This window comes from Chiloscyllium punctatum, chromosome 10 (genome assembly GCF_047496795.1).
Source record: "Chiloscyllium punctatum isolate Juve2018m chromosome 10, sChiPun1.3, whole genome shotgun sequence".
In the NCBI taxonomy this organism is placed as follows: domain Eukaryota; kingdom Metazoa; phylum Chordata; class Chondrichthyes; order Orectolobiformes; family Hemiscylliidae; genus Chiloscyllium; species Chiloscyllium punctatum.
In genome coordinates this window covers 70,372,174-70,389,783 of record NC_092748.1, presented here as the reverse complement: position 1 = coordinate 70,389,783, position 17,610 = coordinate 70,372,174, and the positions used below count along the sequence as shown (strand labels likewise).

Below are 17,610 nucleotides of genomic sequence, written 5' to 3'. Positions count from 1 at the left end.
AACATTTTTGCTTGCCTTGCTAAATGTTTCCTCCTCCTTTCTCTTTTTTCCACTTCTACTGATTGATTAGGTTATGCTCCACCCTAAAACATGGGTAGTACTTAGCATCTCCAGAACTTTGGATCAAGTGGAAAGGAAAATGTGTGGTCAACCAACATATTCTGTCCATAGATGCCTTGGTTAGTTTTGTTTGTTTGGACACAAACACTGTTTGGGTAGTTTTTCTAAGCCTTAAAAAAACTGGCAGCTGAAGGAAGATGGATTCTGTTGCAAGGAACATGTAAATGCCTTTCTTGCATTCTTGTGGGCAAGAAGTAATGAATTCCCCCCCAGCCCTCCAAGCTACATGATTAATCTCCTAATTAATAAGAACCCACTCCACTCTGGGATCTGATGTCCTCCCAGCCTCGCAATCTGACTAGGTTGTTAGATCCATTGTGTCCACACTGCACTGCTGAACAAACATTATGACATAATGCTGCTCTCCTGCCTCTTCTCCATAAACCTACACATTATTTCTATTCACATAATCTTCTAATGTCCTCTTGACTGTTTTGGTGGAACCTACTTCTACTATATTTGCAGGCAGTGCAGTCCAAACCCAAAATATTCAGCGAGTGATAAAAACATTTTACTCGCATCATATTTGCTTCTTTTTGCAAATTTACTTTAAATCTGTGCTTGCTCATTCTTGAGCCTTTTTAGAAGTGGGAACAGTTTCTCCCCATCTACTCTGTCCAGACCTCTCAGGGTGGCGATAACTTTGTTCACATCTGCTCTTAGCTTTTATTTCCATAGAAATAATCATAACTTCTTGGATTTTTAATGATAAAAATGGTCTAATGACTGACACTGGGGAATCTCACGCGATGCTTTCCTTCAGTTTGAAGTATCAATTAGTTTACCACTACTCACTGTTTCCTATCATTTAGCCAAATTTATATACATGCTACCACTGTCCCTTTTATTTAACGGACTTCAACTTTGCTGACCAGCTTTGTTATATGATATTTTATCAAATGCCAAATAAACCACACTAACTATGTTATCTGCAGTAACTTTTTATATTACTCCATCAAAAAGCTCTATGAAGGTAACTAATGGGTTTCTAAAGAGTGAAAGGGGAAGGGAAGATGGGGGGAAAATAGCAATAGGAAAAATGGGGCAAGTAAAGAAAGTAAAAATATATTTCTAAAGCAGTGAGTGACAATAGAAAGAGAAACCAAAACCAACAAAGATGAAGGAGAAAAGAAAATGAGGCAAAGGTTAGAATCTGAAATTGCTGAACATAATTTCCTCATAAGATATGAGTATTGCTAGCTAGCCTGTATTTATTGACATTATCCCTAACTTCCCTGAAGAATGTCAGCTTGTATTACTATACACATACAGAGAGTTTTCCTTTCTTGATTCAAACTTTGTAGCATGTGTGTCACAACTGAATGACTTGCTACAGAGAGAGGAAAGTGTCAACCGCATTTTCTGTGCATCTGGAGTCATATGTTGGCCAGATTAAATAAGGACAGTAGATTTATAATCAACACATGGTCACCATTACACCAGCTTTTAATTCTAGATTTTATGAATTCAAGTTTCCCCATCTGCCATGTCCCGGAATATTAGTCAGGGGCTTTGAATTACTATTCCAGTAACATTTTCATTTTGCCATTCCCTGCAGAATGTAAGAAGTTGAGTCAAGAGCTGAGGTTCTGTTCCTCAAGCTTGTATTGAGCTTTATCGGAACACTATAAGAGGCTGAGGATAAAGAGGCCAGAATTAGGAGTAAAGATGGAATATTAAAATAATAGGTGATCTGAAGCTCGGGGTTACACTTATGAAGTGATAGAAAATTACAGCACAGGAACAGGCCCTTCGGCCCTCTAAACCTGTGCTGATCCAGATCCTCTATCTAAACCTATTGCCTATTTTCTAGGGATCTGTATCCCTTTGCTCCCTGCCCATTCACGTATCTGTATACATACATCCTTAATGATGCAATTGTGCCTGCCTCTATTACCTCCCCTGGCAACGTGTTATAGGCACCCACCACCCTTTGCATAAAATACTTGCCACTCATATCTCCCTTAAACTTTTCCCTTCTCACCTTGAACTCTTGACCGATAGTAATTGAATCCCCCACTCTGGGCAAAAGCTTCTTGCCATCCATCCTGATTATATCTGTCAAAATTTTGTGGACGTCAATGAGGTCCTCCCCTCCATCTTTCTAATGAGAATAATCCTAATATACTCAACCTCTCTTCATAGCTAACATCCTCCATACCAGGCAGAATCCGGGTGAACCTCCTCTGCACCATCTCTAAAACGTCCATATCCTTTTGGTAATGTGGCGACCAGAATTGTATGCAGTATTCCAATATCTGTTAGTTAGGTGACTTACAGTTTAAATTTAGTTTCAGTTGCTCTTAAGGGATTGAAATATGTCCTATCACCAGAGGTGTTTTTGTAGTGTTAAAATGATCAGGAAACAGTTATCGTTTCTATTCCCACAGAGGAAATGCTGTCCTCAAATAATGCTCTTTGGTGGTCACCGAACGGAATTTTTTTTGCCTATGGAGAATTCAATGATACACATGTTCCACTTATAGAGTATTCATTTTATGGTGATGGACAATATCCTGAAACCATTCACATTCCATACCCAAAGGTACAGTTTCTGTTTAATTTTTTTTAAGTATTACATTTAATAAGGAGAAACATTTCACCCATGCTCTTGGCCAAAATTTGATTCAACAGTGGTGGTGAATGTCCGAGAGGTTAGCAAGTGAGATCTAGTATGGCTAGTATGCTTCTTAACAAGCTTGAACTGGGAATCTGCTGGCTCTTCATTAACCTCTTCATCTACCCTTTCACAGCATGTTACACTCAAACAGTGGTAGAGGTTGTCTCCTTCTCCAGCAGAGAGAAAAGGCTTTGGAGTAGAGTCATAGAGATGTAAAGCACAGAAACAGACAGTTCAGTCCAACTTGTCCATGCTGACCAGATATCCTAAATTAATCTAGTCCCATTTGCCAGCATTTGCCCCACATCCCTCTAAACCCTTCCTATTCATATACCCATCCAGATGCCTTTCCAGTATTATAATTATACCAGCCTCCACTACTTCCTCTGGCAGTTCATTCCATAGATGCACCACACTCTGCATGAAAGATTTGCCCCTTAGGTCCCTTCTAAATCTTTCCCTTCTCACCTTAAGCTTATGCCCTCAAGTTTTGGACTCCCACCCATGTGGAAATGACATTGACTATTCATGCTATGCAAATTTTCTAAAACTTCGATAAAGTCACCGCTCACCCTTTGACATGGGTAAAATAGCCCCAGCCTATACGGCCTCCATTTTTCCACAGAAAACTGAACAATTACTTTGAAAAGGCTTGAGTCCAGCTAAGAATTTTAAGAATCTGAGGACTTCTGCTCACTTCGCTATTCCAATAGTGAATTGGATCATGGGGAATGGAGGCTAGGATAACATTTAATCAGATGGGGACTCTGTTGCCTTCCTACTACTTACATTAAGTCTGTGGTGAGAAAGCCTGTGGATAACCTTCCACCACACTGTCAGTTAGACTATGTAAGTGCCTCCGACTTTGTAATAGTCCATGGGAAGACCATGATTGCCTTTTGGGTTCTGGATGCTGGGGAGGAGGGCAGTTGGTGGGGAGGAGCTTTACTCTTTCATTCAAAGGAACTCAGTGTCGACTGAAGACTTCTGACTTCAGGGCCACTGAGAGCCCTAGTTTTCAGCTCCTGTCTGAAGTTCCTCCTATTATTATTTCTAAACTGGGATCCAGCAATTATAGTTACCATTCAATAGAGCAGAATTCTGACTCTGCAATTCTTAATCCTGGTCCAAGCCTGCTGCAGGCCCGTCAATTGTCTGAGTGACACGTGGACCACAGATTTTTGGAAATTCTCAAAAAATGGAGCCATTGCCAACTCTCAAGCATGTGACCAAGAAACTATTCACTCCACAAGATTCCATTCTTTCAACAAGAGCCTTCATTTTAGTCTTTGGGACATCTCTGCTCACTTAAGGTTGCTCATTGTGCCTTCCTTTCCACTTACCTGACTCACTCTTGTGTGGGAGCAATTTAATGTGAATTATGTAAGTGTATATATAATATGCCTCACTCTATAAATATGGATCAGAATTGGGAACCAATTTGAAAATGTAAGCAGAAGTCCTCAGCTGCTGGTGCTCTACTCCAAAAAAAACTATCCCCATTGATATTGAACCTTATTTATGCAAATTATTTAAAATGTAGGTTTGCCTTGTAAATTAAGAAAGATATACTTTAAAAAATACTAATTGAAGAACATTCTTCATGACATCAACTGAATTATGATATAACTTTGTGAAATACAAGGTATTTGTGCAAAATGTTTCAAACAGTCGTTATATTGCAGAAAATGACAATATTTTCGGAACGTGTGCCAACAGCAAGGAACTATATTGCTGACATGCATTTGAAAAATTTAGGCCAATATTTGTAATCTAAACAGTACTTTTCCCTTAAATTAGGCTGGTGCTATTGCTTCTACTGTGAGGTTATTTGTTGTAAATGTTGAAAAAAAAGAGCTTCATGAACTCCCAGCTCCACAAGAGTTTCGTTCAAGGTATACTTCTACTTTTCTCTCTGTTCGTGTTGTTCTCAGAAGTGAGTTTTTTTAAAAATCCATCTACGTAGTAAATGTCACTAAGCTATTTGAATGTGATCTGAGTGGCAGACGGACACATTAAATTCCTTGTAAATTGTCTACATATGAAATTTCCCTTCATTGGCTCGTATAAACGGCTCCTCCCTGCCATCAATGTGTGATATTCCTTGATCAGAGATGCTGTGCCAGTGTTCCTGAGGGTATCTAATGTAATGTCACTATTCAAGAATCAAGAAATGGATAGACCAATTAACTAGAACGTCATCAAATTAACACTGGGAACCGTTCTGGAGGCAATGGATTAATTTTCTGTTCCCACTCTGACTGGCAATCAGATGGAGCAAAATGGAAGTCAACAACAAACTCCTGTGATAATCCCAGGAGTGATGCAGCTAAGGTGACAGATCTGCTGGTCAGTTCTGAGGCAAGACGAAAGTGGATACTGCAGCTGCTGGAGATTGGAGTCAAGATTAGAGTGGTGCTGGAAAAGCACAGCAGGTCAGGCAGCATCTGAGGAGCAGGAAAATCGATGTTTCGGGGAAAAGACCTTCATCAGGAAGGGCTTTTGCCTGAAATGTTGATTTTCCTGCTCCTTGGATGCTGCCTGACCTTCTGTGCTTCCCCAGCACCACTCTAATCTTGACTGCAGTTCCTGGGCAAGTCTTTCTGCTGATTGAGTAGCAGAAGGAGTGCTCCAGTCAGTTAATGCTTCATAAATCATTGAATGTCTCATTGGATCACCCAAGCCATTTCACAGATAAAATATCAGAATTGATTATTTATCAAACATCACTTAATGTATGATATATAGTGTTTGAATATTGAATTTGGTGAGATTATTAGTGACATTAGTGTTGAATGTAGTCTTCTGCATTCTAGCCAGCTGATGTTCATAGTATATACGTCAGGATATTTTCTGTTTTTTTTTCAGCGATTATTATCTAAGTGCAGTAAAATGGGTAACAGATAACCGAATAGCTGTGCAGTGGATTGAACGAAGACAAAATCATTCCATTTTATCAATATGTGATTTGGATAAATCTACCTGGAATTGTGGAAAGGTGATTAGTATCAAGCACCATACTTAAAACATTCTCATTGGCAATAATTTGTATTTTAATTCAAAGTCATTTTAAAACATTGTTAATTCTGGGCATTTGTTCTCTTACACCAGGATCTTCAGTTTGCTGAACAAAGTACAACAGGATGGATCGGTGTTGTATGTAGTTCTGTTTAAATGACTGTTTCTTTGAAAGCTTAGATACTAGAATCCTTGAATGGAAATTCTTCTTGTGTAGTGGTACTAAACAGGAGATATTGGATAAGCACTTCCTACTTAATGCCGTTGACTACAATTAAACCTGATTTCAGGCACAATGTATAATCAGCGGCTGACCTGATTCTTGCCTTTTTCACCACTGCCAACCTCTCAAACTTCTATTTTCTTTCACTTATGCCTTCATTCTCTACTATTTAACTTTGTCTTGTAAATTCTTATTCTTATAAAGAAAATAGATTAGATTATAATTGTATTCTTCAATGGGTATAATGAAGTACTGTTAATAATTCTTAAATATGGATTGGTAATTCATAATAGTAATATAAGAATAAGGACAAAATATATTGCCTAGTAGTACAAACTTGAATATTGTTTAGAAAAGACACAATTAGCCAATGCTTTTCATTTTGTACTCATCAGGACATTGCGGAAGAATATTAATTATAGCAGAAAGCCAACATCTCTTTCATGTAGTATGAGAGGACTCATTGGCTGACAAGTGGGTTTTGATTGGTAGAAGTGTTGGTGTGGAGAATGCACCCAATAATACTGATTTGACCGTTAATGGACAGGCTACCATACAGGCCAACTTTGACTGATGGTGAAGGCAGGTTCAAAAGGCTAAGGTGAGAGGGTTAATAGACATGGAACAATCTTGTAGGATGAGTGCTTCTGATTGGCCTGCAATGGAGGCTCCTCTCTGCTATACTTGTGCAGCACCAGTGCATTCATTTGAAGCGGCTTAGGTTTCCTGACTGCCAATTCAGGAACTTTAGATGGGCTAATGGGCTGAGGAGCAGCAGATGGCTCTGCATTTTGCTAAGGCGAACCAGGGCAGCATTTATATGCTTAAATGGTAGGGTCCTGGGGAGTATTGCTGAACAAAGAGATGTTGGGGTGCAGGTTCATAATTACTTGAAAGTGGATTCACAAGTAGACAGGGTAGTGAAGAAGATGTATGACACACTTGCCTTTATTGGTCAATGCATTAAGTATAGGATTTGGGAAGTCATGTTGTGGCTGTACAGGAGATTGGCTAGGCCACTGTTGGAATACTGCATTCAATTCTGGTCTCTCTGCTGTAGGAAATATGTTGTTAAACTTAAGAGTGCAGAAAAGATTTACAAGGATGTTGCCAGGATTGGAAGGTTTGAGATATGGGGAGAGGCTGAATAGACTGGTCTATTTTCCCGGGGTGTCAGAGGTTAAGGGGTGACCTTTTAGAGGTTTATGAAATCAATAGGGACATGGATAGAGTGAATTGCTAAAGTCTTTTTCCCAGGGTAGGGGAGACCAAAAGTAGAGAGCGTAGGTTTAAGATGAGAGGGGAAGGATTTAAAGGGGATATAAGGGGCAACATTTTCATGCAGAAGGTGGTGTTTATATGGAATAAGTTGCTAGAAGAAGTGGTGGAGCTAGTACAATTACAGCATCCAAAAAGCATTTGGATAGGTATATGAATAGGAAGGGTTTCGAGGGATATGGACGAAATGCTGGAAAATGGGACTAGATTAGTTTTAGGATATCTGGTTGGTTTGTATTTCTTGGACTGAAGAATCTGCTTTCTTGCTGTACAACTCTATGACACTATAACTTAATAAGTAACAGCACTGAGTATGCGGTTATAGAAAAATAATATTTTTCAGTGGCAATAAAGGGGGAGGCTGAATATATGCTGAGTTGTAGACTTGGAAATCAAATGATAATTAAAATGAAAGAAACTTTGAAATATACTCAACAATTGTCAATGTAGTTTTAAGTATTCAATTCATAAAAATATATTTTTTAAAACAACTAACATGTTGGATTTCTAGTAGTCTTATGCTGACTATTTGAAAATTGCAGTTTCACTCATCAGAACCATTCTTTGAAGCAGACAACAGTACTTTCTACAAAGTATTTAGTGACACACACGGATATAAGCATATCCACAAGGTTGCTGGAAAACCGGTAAGTCAGCAATAGTCTTTCGATGAAATAATTAAAGGGATTTTAAAACTTTTTCACACTATTTCATTCAATCAATATCCTTCCGTTTTTATCTAAAGCCTAAAGCAACACCGATTACAAATGGAAATTGGGAAGTCATAAGCATCGTTGCTCTAATAGACAATATCCTGTAAGTATACATGGAATATAATAAAAATATTACTGCTAGAATGTGCAACATATTAGGGTTTTGCCCGATGATCTTCCATTAATTAAACATATTTGATAGAGTCTGTTGTAATATTGTTTTTTTATCCTATGTATAATTAAGCCTGTTGATTACTACACTACTGAATATAACTGGTTTGCTGTACACCACCACAGGAACTGATGCAAATTAGCTTGTAGTATAATAGTCTGAGAAATGTTGGTCAGTACTTAACACAAGTGTAATGAGCTCTTCTGGAATCCCGCTATTCTTCAATTGAAAAAAAGTCATCTCAACATCCTAGAATTTAGTTCATGCGCACCAATAACGAAACAAAGTATAAAAATTAAGATGAACTGGATTTATTCTTTCTCATTTCCAACTGCTGCCGGGACATTAACCGCCTCAACCTGTCTACCTCCCTCCCCCACTCCAACCTCTCACCCTCACAACGCGCAGCCCTCCAATCCCTCTGCTCCAATCCCAACCTCACCATCAAGCCAGCGGACAAAGGGAGCGCAGTGGTAGTCTGGCGCACTGACCTCTACACCGCTGAAGCCAAACGTCAACTCGAGGACACCTCTTCCTACTGCCCCCTCGACCATGACCCCACCCCCCATCACCAAACCATCATCTTCCAGACCATACAGAACCTCATCACCTCAGGAGATCTCCCACCCACAGCTTCCAACCTCATAGTGCGGGAACCCCGCACTGCCCGGTTCTACCTCCTTCCCAAGATCCACAAGCCTGACCACCCTGGCCGACCCATTGTCTCAGCATGTTCCTGCCCCACTGAACCCATCTCTACCTACCTCGACACCGTCCTATCCCCCCTAGTCCAGGAACTCCCCACATATGTTCGAGACACCACTCACGCCCTCCACCTCCTCCAAGACTTCCGTTTCCCCGGCCCCCAACGCCTCATCTTCACCATGAATATCCAATCCCTCTACACCTCCATTCGCCATGACCAGGGCCTCCAAGCCCTCCGTTTTTTCCTCTCCAGACGTCCCCAACAGTACCCTTCCACCGACACTCTCATTCGTTTGGCTGAACTGGTCCTCACCCTTAACAATTTCTCCTTTGAATCCTCCCACTTCCTCCAAACCAAAGGGGTAGCCATGGGCACACGTATGGGCCCCAGCTATGCCTGTCTCTTTGTTGGCTACATAGAGCAGTTGATCTTCCGTAATTACACCGGCACCACTCCCCACCTCTTCCTCCGCTACATTGATGACTGCACTGGCGCCACCTCGTGCTCCCGCGAGGAGGTTGAGCAATTCATCAACTTTACCAACACATTCCACCCTGACTTTAAATTTACCTGGACCATCTCTGACACCTCCCTCCCCTTCCTGGACCTCTCCATCTCCATTAATGACGACCGACTTGACACTGATATTTTTTACAAACCCACCGACTCCCAAAGCTACCTGGATTACACCTCCTCCCACCCTACCTCTTGCAAAAATGCCATCCCGTATTCCCAATTCCTCCGCCTCTGCCGGATCTGTTCCCAGGAGGACCAGTTCCACCATAGAACACACCAGATGGCCTCCTTCTTTAGAGACCGCAAATTCCCTTCCCACGTGTTTAAAGATGCCCTCCAACGCATCTCGTCCACATCCCGCACCTCCGCCCTCAGACCCCACCCCTCCAACCGTAACAAGGACAGAACGCCCCTGGTGCTCACCTTCCACCCTACTAACCTTCGCATAAACCAAATCATCCGCCGACATTTCCGCCACCTCCAAACAGACACCACTACCAGGGATATATTTCCCTCCCCACCCCTTTCCACCTTCCACAAAGACCGTTCCCTCCACGACTACCTGGTCAGGTCCACGCCCCCCTTCAACCCACCCTCCAATCCTGGCACTTTCCCCTGCCACCGCAGGAACTGTAAAACCTGCGCCCACACCTCCTCCCTCACCTCTATTCAAGGCCCTAAAGGAGCCTTCCACATCTATCAAAGTTTTACTTGCACATCCACCAATATCATTTATTGTATCCGTTGCTCCCGATGCGGTCTCCTCTACATTGGGGAGACTGGGCGCCTCCTAGCAGAGCGCTTTAGGGAACATCTTCGGGACACCCGCACCAATCAACCAAACCGCCCCGTGGCCCAACATTTCAACTCCCTCTCCCACTCTGCCGAGGATATGGAGGTCGTGGGCCTCCTTCACCGCTGCTCTCTCACCACCAGATGCCTGGAGGAAGAACGCCTCATCTTCCGCCTCGGAACACTTCAACCCCAGGGCATCAATGTAGACTTCAACAGTTTCCTCATTTCCCCATCCCCCACCTCACCCTAGTTCTAAACTTCCAGCTCAGTAACTGTCCCCTTGACTTGCCCGGACTTGTCATACCTGCCTATCTTCTTTTCCACTTATCCACTCCACCCTCTCCTCCTTGACCTATCACCTTCATCCCCTCCCCCACTCACCCATTGTACTCTATGCTACTTTCTCCCCACCCCCACCCTCCTCTAGCTTATCTCTCCACGCTTCAGGCTCACTGCCTTTATTCCTGATGAAGGGCTTTTGCCCGAAACGTCGATTTCGAAGCTACTTGGATGCTGCCTGAACTGCTGTGCTCTTCCAGCACCATTAATCCAGAATCTTTATTCTTTCTCTGTTAGGTCAGATCCTGGTACAATACTCTACTAGAAACTGTACAAACCAGCAATGTTGTTTTATTTATATGTTTATCAGTTGCAACTCCCAGAGGTGTTATCGCCACCATTGTTTGGACAATACCATAATATTTACTTTTGCAATGTTATTTTCAACTTTAGATTACTTTCCCAAAAGTATATATAAGCTCTTAAAAATATTGCCTGATTTTGTTTTTAAATTCAGCAGGTAGCAGCTTAAAATATTTTTATTGATTTCTGTTTCATCTAAACATTTTAACACCGCACCAACTGAAAGCTTTTCATTTATAATGTATATTTTAATACAGACACGTTAGTCACTGACCCGTTCTGCAAAATATAATCTTGTATGATTACACATTTACCAGGTTGACCTATGCTGAGCGCTGGTCAATAATAATCCAGATGTACCTTGCATTGTCATGTGGTTTAAGCATTGCTAGCTGTCTGTGTTTTGGATGTAACTATCATGAAAAGTGTTTCATGTAGCACAAAGTTCTTAAAAGGTCTATGTTTATTATTTGTGATGCTTTCCAGTTACATGTTCCTGACCATGTTTATTTGACCTGTGATTGACCTGTTAAATCTAAGTCACCAAGGTGGTCTATTGCATGTTTACATCTAAGACTCTCAATTCTATTAGTACTGTCAATGGTCCTTTAACAAAAAAGTCTGTCCATCTCAACTTTAACATCAACAATTGATCCGTTATCCCTCCATATCCATGAAGAGCTATTTCATGATTTTATCCTCCAGGTCTGGCTTTAAATTTTCTACCATGTTATGACTCTAATTGACCATATTATGCCATGTCCCAGACAATAGTGGAAATAATTTCACCCAACAGACTCATCTGACTCCATCCACTCAACACAAAATATTTTGCATTCTGTTAAATTTCTATTTTGATCTACTTGGCTATACAGGAGTCATGACAATCTCTTAATGTAGAAAGATTAACTTTCATATGGCTATCCTGCTGTCTTGGCAGAAGAAATCATTTGATCAGCCACCTCAACTCCTAACTGATGAAAGGAATAGTTGAGAGGATTCATTGAGAAGTATGTTGTTTTGATCTGCATTCAGGGAAGCCTTTCTGTGCCTGAGCGTGGCACAAGATCTCAGTGAAAACATAATCACTGAAGTTCTCTTGCAATGCTTCTGCCCTTATTAATAATCTCCATTTATTTGTAGATCTTTTTAAAGTCCTTAACTAAAATACCAAGATCTTCAACTCATGTTACCTTAAATATTCAGTGGAGCATTGTATATTCTATTTTCTTCGATCATTTTTGTTTTAGTATAATTTTTATTAAAATGTATCTTTATATTGAGTTTTCAAAGGACGACATGTCGACTTTTCCTTTCACAACCAATTTATTAATATTGTTTTCAAAGGAGTAGTTAAACTTTTTGCCTATCTGGAAATTGCCACCATTTAAATGTGACTATTTTTCCCGTGGGCACTAAAGAATGCACTCAACAAATGTCTCTCTTATTTCAATAATACTCAAGTTCTATACCAACAAAATACTACTAATATTCCTATTTTTGATTATCTACTTTACATCCTAGGAGTAATCATATATTTTGTTTGCATTACAGTTATTACATTAGCAATGAATATCAAAACTATCCGGGGCGAAGAAACTTATATAAGTAAGTTTTCGAAATAACATGCATTATTTTGAAAAAAATTATATGCCCTTTGGTTAGAAGTCCATCATTTAGAAACTTTAATTTTCTCGAAGCTTTGTAAACAAACCCAAACAACTCATTCTAACATTTCTGCATAGTACTTTGAGGAGAAGCATGGAAGATATGTTACTGAGATAATTAAAGTAATTTTTATTTTGACTTTAAAATATTTTAATTCTACATATGGTATACAGATTTTGTACACCGATATTCAAGTGGCAAATTAGCCAATGAATGACTTTCAGAGAATTGCAAAGGTTTATTATACACTTATAGTCGCACATAATCATGAGTTTACTTATTTCTTTTCTGGACCCTTCATTTATTTGGCAACCAACACCCCATTGGGGAAGAATTTGGCTCTTCGCTGTTTCTAATCAACTTGTTCAGAAATGTTATGACCCAGTTTCCTGGCTCAGAGGTAGACATTGTAGCACTGTGCCACAAGAACCCCAGAACTCAGCTTTTTTTTTTAAAAAAAGATTCAATCCATTTAAACATGTTATAACACACTTATGGGACTTGAACTTGAGAGTCCTGTCTCAGAGGTCAGGGCACTACCACTGCACCAACATGACCCTCCAAGAATTCTGTTGTTAACCTGTCCTTCTAATCAACCTGTTCAGAGATGTTGTTACACACCTCTGAACAGGTGGACTTGAACCCAGGCATCCCAGTTTAGGGGTGGGGACATTACTACTGCCTGACAAGAGCCCAAGATCTTTGCTGTTAGAAGAGTGAATGAGCATCATCCACCCATTTGGGTGGCATGTTGTTTAACACTGCTGCCTCACAATGCCAGGGACCCTGGTTTGATTCCAGCCTTGGTGAATGTCAGTGTGGACTTTTCATGCTCTCCCTGTGTCTGCATGAGTTTCCACCAGGTACTCTGGTTTCTCCCACAGTCCAAACGTGGGCAGATTAGGTGGATTGGCCATGCTAAATTACCCTAAATGTGTCCTGGGATAGGCAGGTTAGATGGATTCATCTGGGTAAAATGTGGGCTTCTGAGGATAGTCTATGGGAGCTTGATATGGGTGGCTATTCTTCAGAGGATCAGTATGGGCTAAATGGCCTCTTTTTACACTATAGAGATTCTATGATTCATTGCTGTTGATTAACTCTGGGGGTGTTCTGTTTCAGAGTTAGAGGGCTCTTTGAGACTCCAACAAGCAGAGCTGATAAAGGGGATCCAGGAATGTATTGCATTTAGATTTTCAGAAGTCATTCAACAAGGTGCCATGCATGAGGTTATTGCACAAGATAGGATCTCATGCTATGTGGTTGGGGAGGTACAGTATTGAATTATCATGGATTGAGAATAGGTTAGCACACAGAAGAGGTCAGGATTAATTAGCTTTATTATAAGTTGGAAAGACATAACTAGTAGTGTGCCTCAAAGATAAGTTCCAGGTGCTCAATTATTTGCTACCTATGTGTATGATTTGAAGTAGGGGACTGAGTGAAACATATCCAAATTTGCTGCTGATATGAAAATAGATGGAAGGGCATGTTAGAATGAAATAGAAGGAATCTGCCAGGAGTTTTAGATAGGTTGAATAAATGTGCAAAAAACTGGCAAATGGAAATTAATATAGGAAATTGTTTGATCATGCAATTTAGTTGGGAGAATCAAAAGGCAGATTTTTATTAAAATGGAGACAGAATCAACAACATGCAGAGCAGAGGGATCTGAATGCCCTTGTTTATGACGATGCTATGGCTTTAGGAGGTTTAGTTTACCCTGGCTCTTTTTATGAAGAATGGCTGACACAGAGGTGCTGAGGAATCTGCTCCAAAGCCAATAAAATGAAGCTTGTGAGGCCTTGGGCTTTTTGAAAAAGTTAGAACAATAGAAGTGGCCATGAATGGGTGAAGTCAAGCTCCCACAGAATTGGGACTTTTTTTTAAGTTTTGCCTTTCAGTAGCAGCTGCTGGTGTCTTGAAGCTGAATATGGAAGCTTTTATTCCTCTCTCTGTTTTAGTTAAAAGCTGGGGTTCTCTTCCTGCTGCTAGAATTGGATGTGAGACAATCTGTTTTCCCAAATTTGCCTTTGCCAAGAGTGTGTTTGTGGGATGTTAGTATACTGAATCAGTTAATTAGTAGTAGTTCACACATTTCATAGAGTTACCATTAAGCCAATTTTCTTTTATTTTTACTTTGTCTTCATTTTAATTATAGTGTACAAATAAAGTGTATTTTGTTTCAAGCCTGGCTGTTTGACCAATCAGATTGCATCCAGAACAGAATGCCTCACACTTACCTTTAAAATAATACTATAAATGAAGCAGAAAAAAAGTTAATATGCAGTGCAGCAAGAAAGCAAGTGGATTTTTGTAAAACAGGGATGCCTTGCTACAATTGTACAGGCTGTTGGTGGACCTGCCTTTGGAATGTTGTGAATAGTTTTGATCCCCTTTTTTAAAAAGAGATATACAGACATTGAAATCTCATCAAAGACATTCAGTAGAATGAAGCAATCGTCTTATCAAAAACGGTTAAACAGTTTTATCCTTCATTTATTAGAACGTAAAAGCATTAGAGGCGATCTCATTGAAATATTCAAGATTCTGAGGGGTCTTGACAAGGTAGATGTCAAAGTTGTTTCCACTAGTGGGGCTATTCTCAAACTTGGGGTCATTGCTACAGAATAAGGTGACCCTCATTTAAAACTGACAAGGAGTTGAACTGAAGGAGTTTTTCTCCCAAAGGTTAGTAAGCATCTGGAATTTTCTACTGCAGAGGGTTGTGGCAATTAGATCATTAAAAGTATATGAAGAGGAAGTAAATAAATTTTTGAAACATCACAGAGATGATGGCAGTGAAAGAGGAGTTTAGGCCTGAGGCAGATTAGTCATGATCTTGTTGAATGGCAAATTAGGAATGTTGAGCTGAATAGCCTGCTCCTACTCCTATTTATGTTCTTAATCCTCTTGTTATTCAACTTCTTTTAGGATATCTTTTAATATGTTTGATATCTTGTGGTAAGTAAGATGACAGTCGCAGGATAAGCAGCATTCAGCTCCTGAACCTGGGGATCATTCACTCCTGGGCAGACCATGGAGACAACACTGTGCTGCTGAGTCAGCCACATCCACATTTTTTTTTCAATCATTTTCAATCATAGTCTAGGCCTTAACTTATTCTTATTTTAAAGATAAGTGTAGGACATTATGTTTTGGATGCCATCTGATTGATCAAACAGTCAGGCTTGAAACAAAATGCACTTTATTTGTATATACACTATAATTAAAATAAAGACATGATTACTTTGTCATGGGCTTGGTCTTAGCAGCAGCAGCAGTGGAGGGGGTGGCATTGGAGGTGCATGAGGTGCCCAGATCCAAAACCTTGCCAAACCCAACGCAGAGCTCATCTCAGACAAGGCTGATACACCAGATGCGTGAGGCAAGGCTACAGCAGTTATGGTGGAGATTCCATGGCTCAGCCAATTTTCCAGCATCAGGAAATCGAGCGAGGGAGATCAATGTCAAGTAGGCTAATGGGAGCTGAGTTCTAGATGGTCATCGTCAGCTGGAGAGAAGCGGACAAGTCTGAAATCTTTAATTTCTTGCGTTTTATTTAGGAATCTAAGATGGCACCCAAGAATGATGACTCATTGCACTTTTCACTGTAATCCGGTACACCTGACAATAAAGTGAATCTAATACTTAGCCACAGTATATTTGGTTTTGTTGACTTTTAGTTAGCCTGTTTAATATTGTCCATCTTTTTAAAGATAGAAACTGTACTGACTTGTGAATACTCTGATATTCCTGACACATCTGAAGGTTTTTGAAAAGTTGCAACTAATTCACAACAGTTCTTCAAATAAAATTAAATTCCAATTGTTTCTGGCTCCTAAACATCATTTAACTACTTTTTTTCTTTTGTAGAATTACAATTGGAACAAGTCCTCTGAAACCCCAATGTGTTACCTGTGAACTCCTTGGACCACACTGTCAATATTATTCTCCATACTTCAACAGAAATGGACAATATTACATGCTATCCTGTTATGGTAAGTGAGCTACAGAAACTAACTTTTGAAAATAAAATCCAGGGATGACTTTCATGTTTGCTCTTTATTCTATTCAGGTCCTGGATTTCCCGTCTTTACACTTATCAATGCTACCAATGATAAAGGTAATCATCTTTTGCTACCTCTTAACTGAATTGATTGTATTTAAAATGTGTATTTTATTTATCTGACAGAGTCCCCACTCTTTATTTAATGAAAATGTCTAATCTCATGGTCTGTACACAAAACTAATTTTAACGTGTTGATGAAAAGATATCATCATCAAAAACCACCATGAGCTTTGGCCCAATCATGAATGCTACAGAAATGTTGAGCAGAATTTAATGGTGTCCACTCCAAAGTGAATTTAGAGGTTGGGTGGGTTGGGCATTTGATTAACTGGAAGGTTGAGATTCTTCACCCTAGCCAAGCTCAAAGTGAAAGAATTGGAAGGCAGTCTGGCACCTGGAAGCCATAAGACCATATGGCCATAAGACATAGGAGTGGAAGTAAGGCCATTCAGCCCATCGAGTCCATTCCGCCATTCGATCATGGCTGATGGGCATTTCAACTCCACTTACCCGCATTCTCCCCGTAGCCCTTAATTCCTCGAGACAACAAGAATCTATCAATCTCTGCCTTGAAGACATTTAGCGTCCCTGCCTCCACTGCACTCTGCGGCAATGAATTCCACAGGCCCACCACTCTCTGGCTGAAGAAATGTCTCTGCAGTTCTGTTCTGAATTGACCCCCTCTAATTTTAAGGCTGTGTCCACTGGTCCTAGTCTCCTCACCTAACGGAAACAATTTCCTAGCGTCCACCCTTTCCAAGCCATGTATTATCTCGTACGTCTCTATTAAGTCTCTCCTTAATCTTCTAAACTCCAACGAATACAATCCCAGAATCCTCAGCCGTTCCTCATATGTTAGACCAACCATTCCAGGGATCATCCATGTGAATCTCGGCTGGACACATTCCAGTGCCAGTATGTCCTTCCTGAGGTGTGGGGACCAAAACTGGACACAATACTCCAAATGGGGCCTAACCAGAGCTTTATAAAGTCTCAGTAGCACAACGGGGTGACAACATTGCATTCGCTTTCTTAATCACGGACTCAACCTGCATGTTGACCTTTAG

General features: G+C 40.3%; 1 protein-coding gene across 6 annotated transcripts in view; it reads left to right on the top strand.

The window, feature by feature from the left end:
* fap (fibroblast activation protein, alpha) overlaps nucleotides 1-17,610 on the top strand; it is an 88,395-nt gene that overhangs the window by 35,992 nt on the left and 34,793 nt on the right. For all 6 annotated transcript variants that reach the window (XM_072579465.1, XM_072579464.1, XM_072579463.1 and 3 more), the window contains 9 exons: nucleotides 2,511-2,665; nucleotides 4,541-4,635; nucleotides 5,609-5,738; nucleotides 5,852-5,896; nucleotides 7,802-7,906; nucleotides 8,005-8,075; nucleotides 12,358-12,411; nucleotides 16,348-16,472; nucleotides 16,550-16,597. In XM_072579465.1, coding sequence (XP_072435566.1) covers nucleotides 2,511-2,665; nucleotides 4,541-4,635; nucleotides 5,609-5,738; nucleotides 5,852-5,896; nucleotides 7,802-7,906; nucleotides 8,005-8,075; nucleotides 12,358-12,411; nucleotides 16,348-16,472; nucleotides 16,550-16,597 — 828 coding nt within the window. The remainder of the gene's footprint in view (nucleotides 1-2,510; nucleotides 2,666-4,540; nucleotides 4,636-5,608; nucleotides 5,739-5,851; nucleotides 5,897-7,801; nucleotides 7,907-8,004; nucleotides 8,076-12,357; nucleotides 12,412-16,347; nucleotides 16,473-16,549; nucleotides 16,598-17,610) is intronic.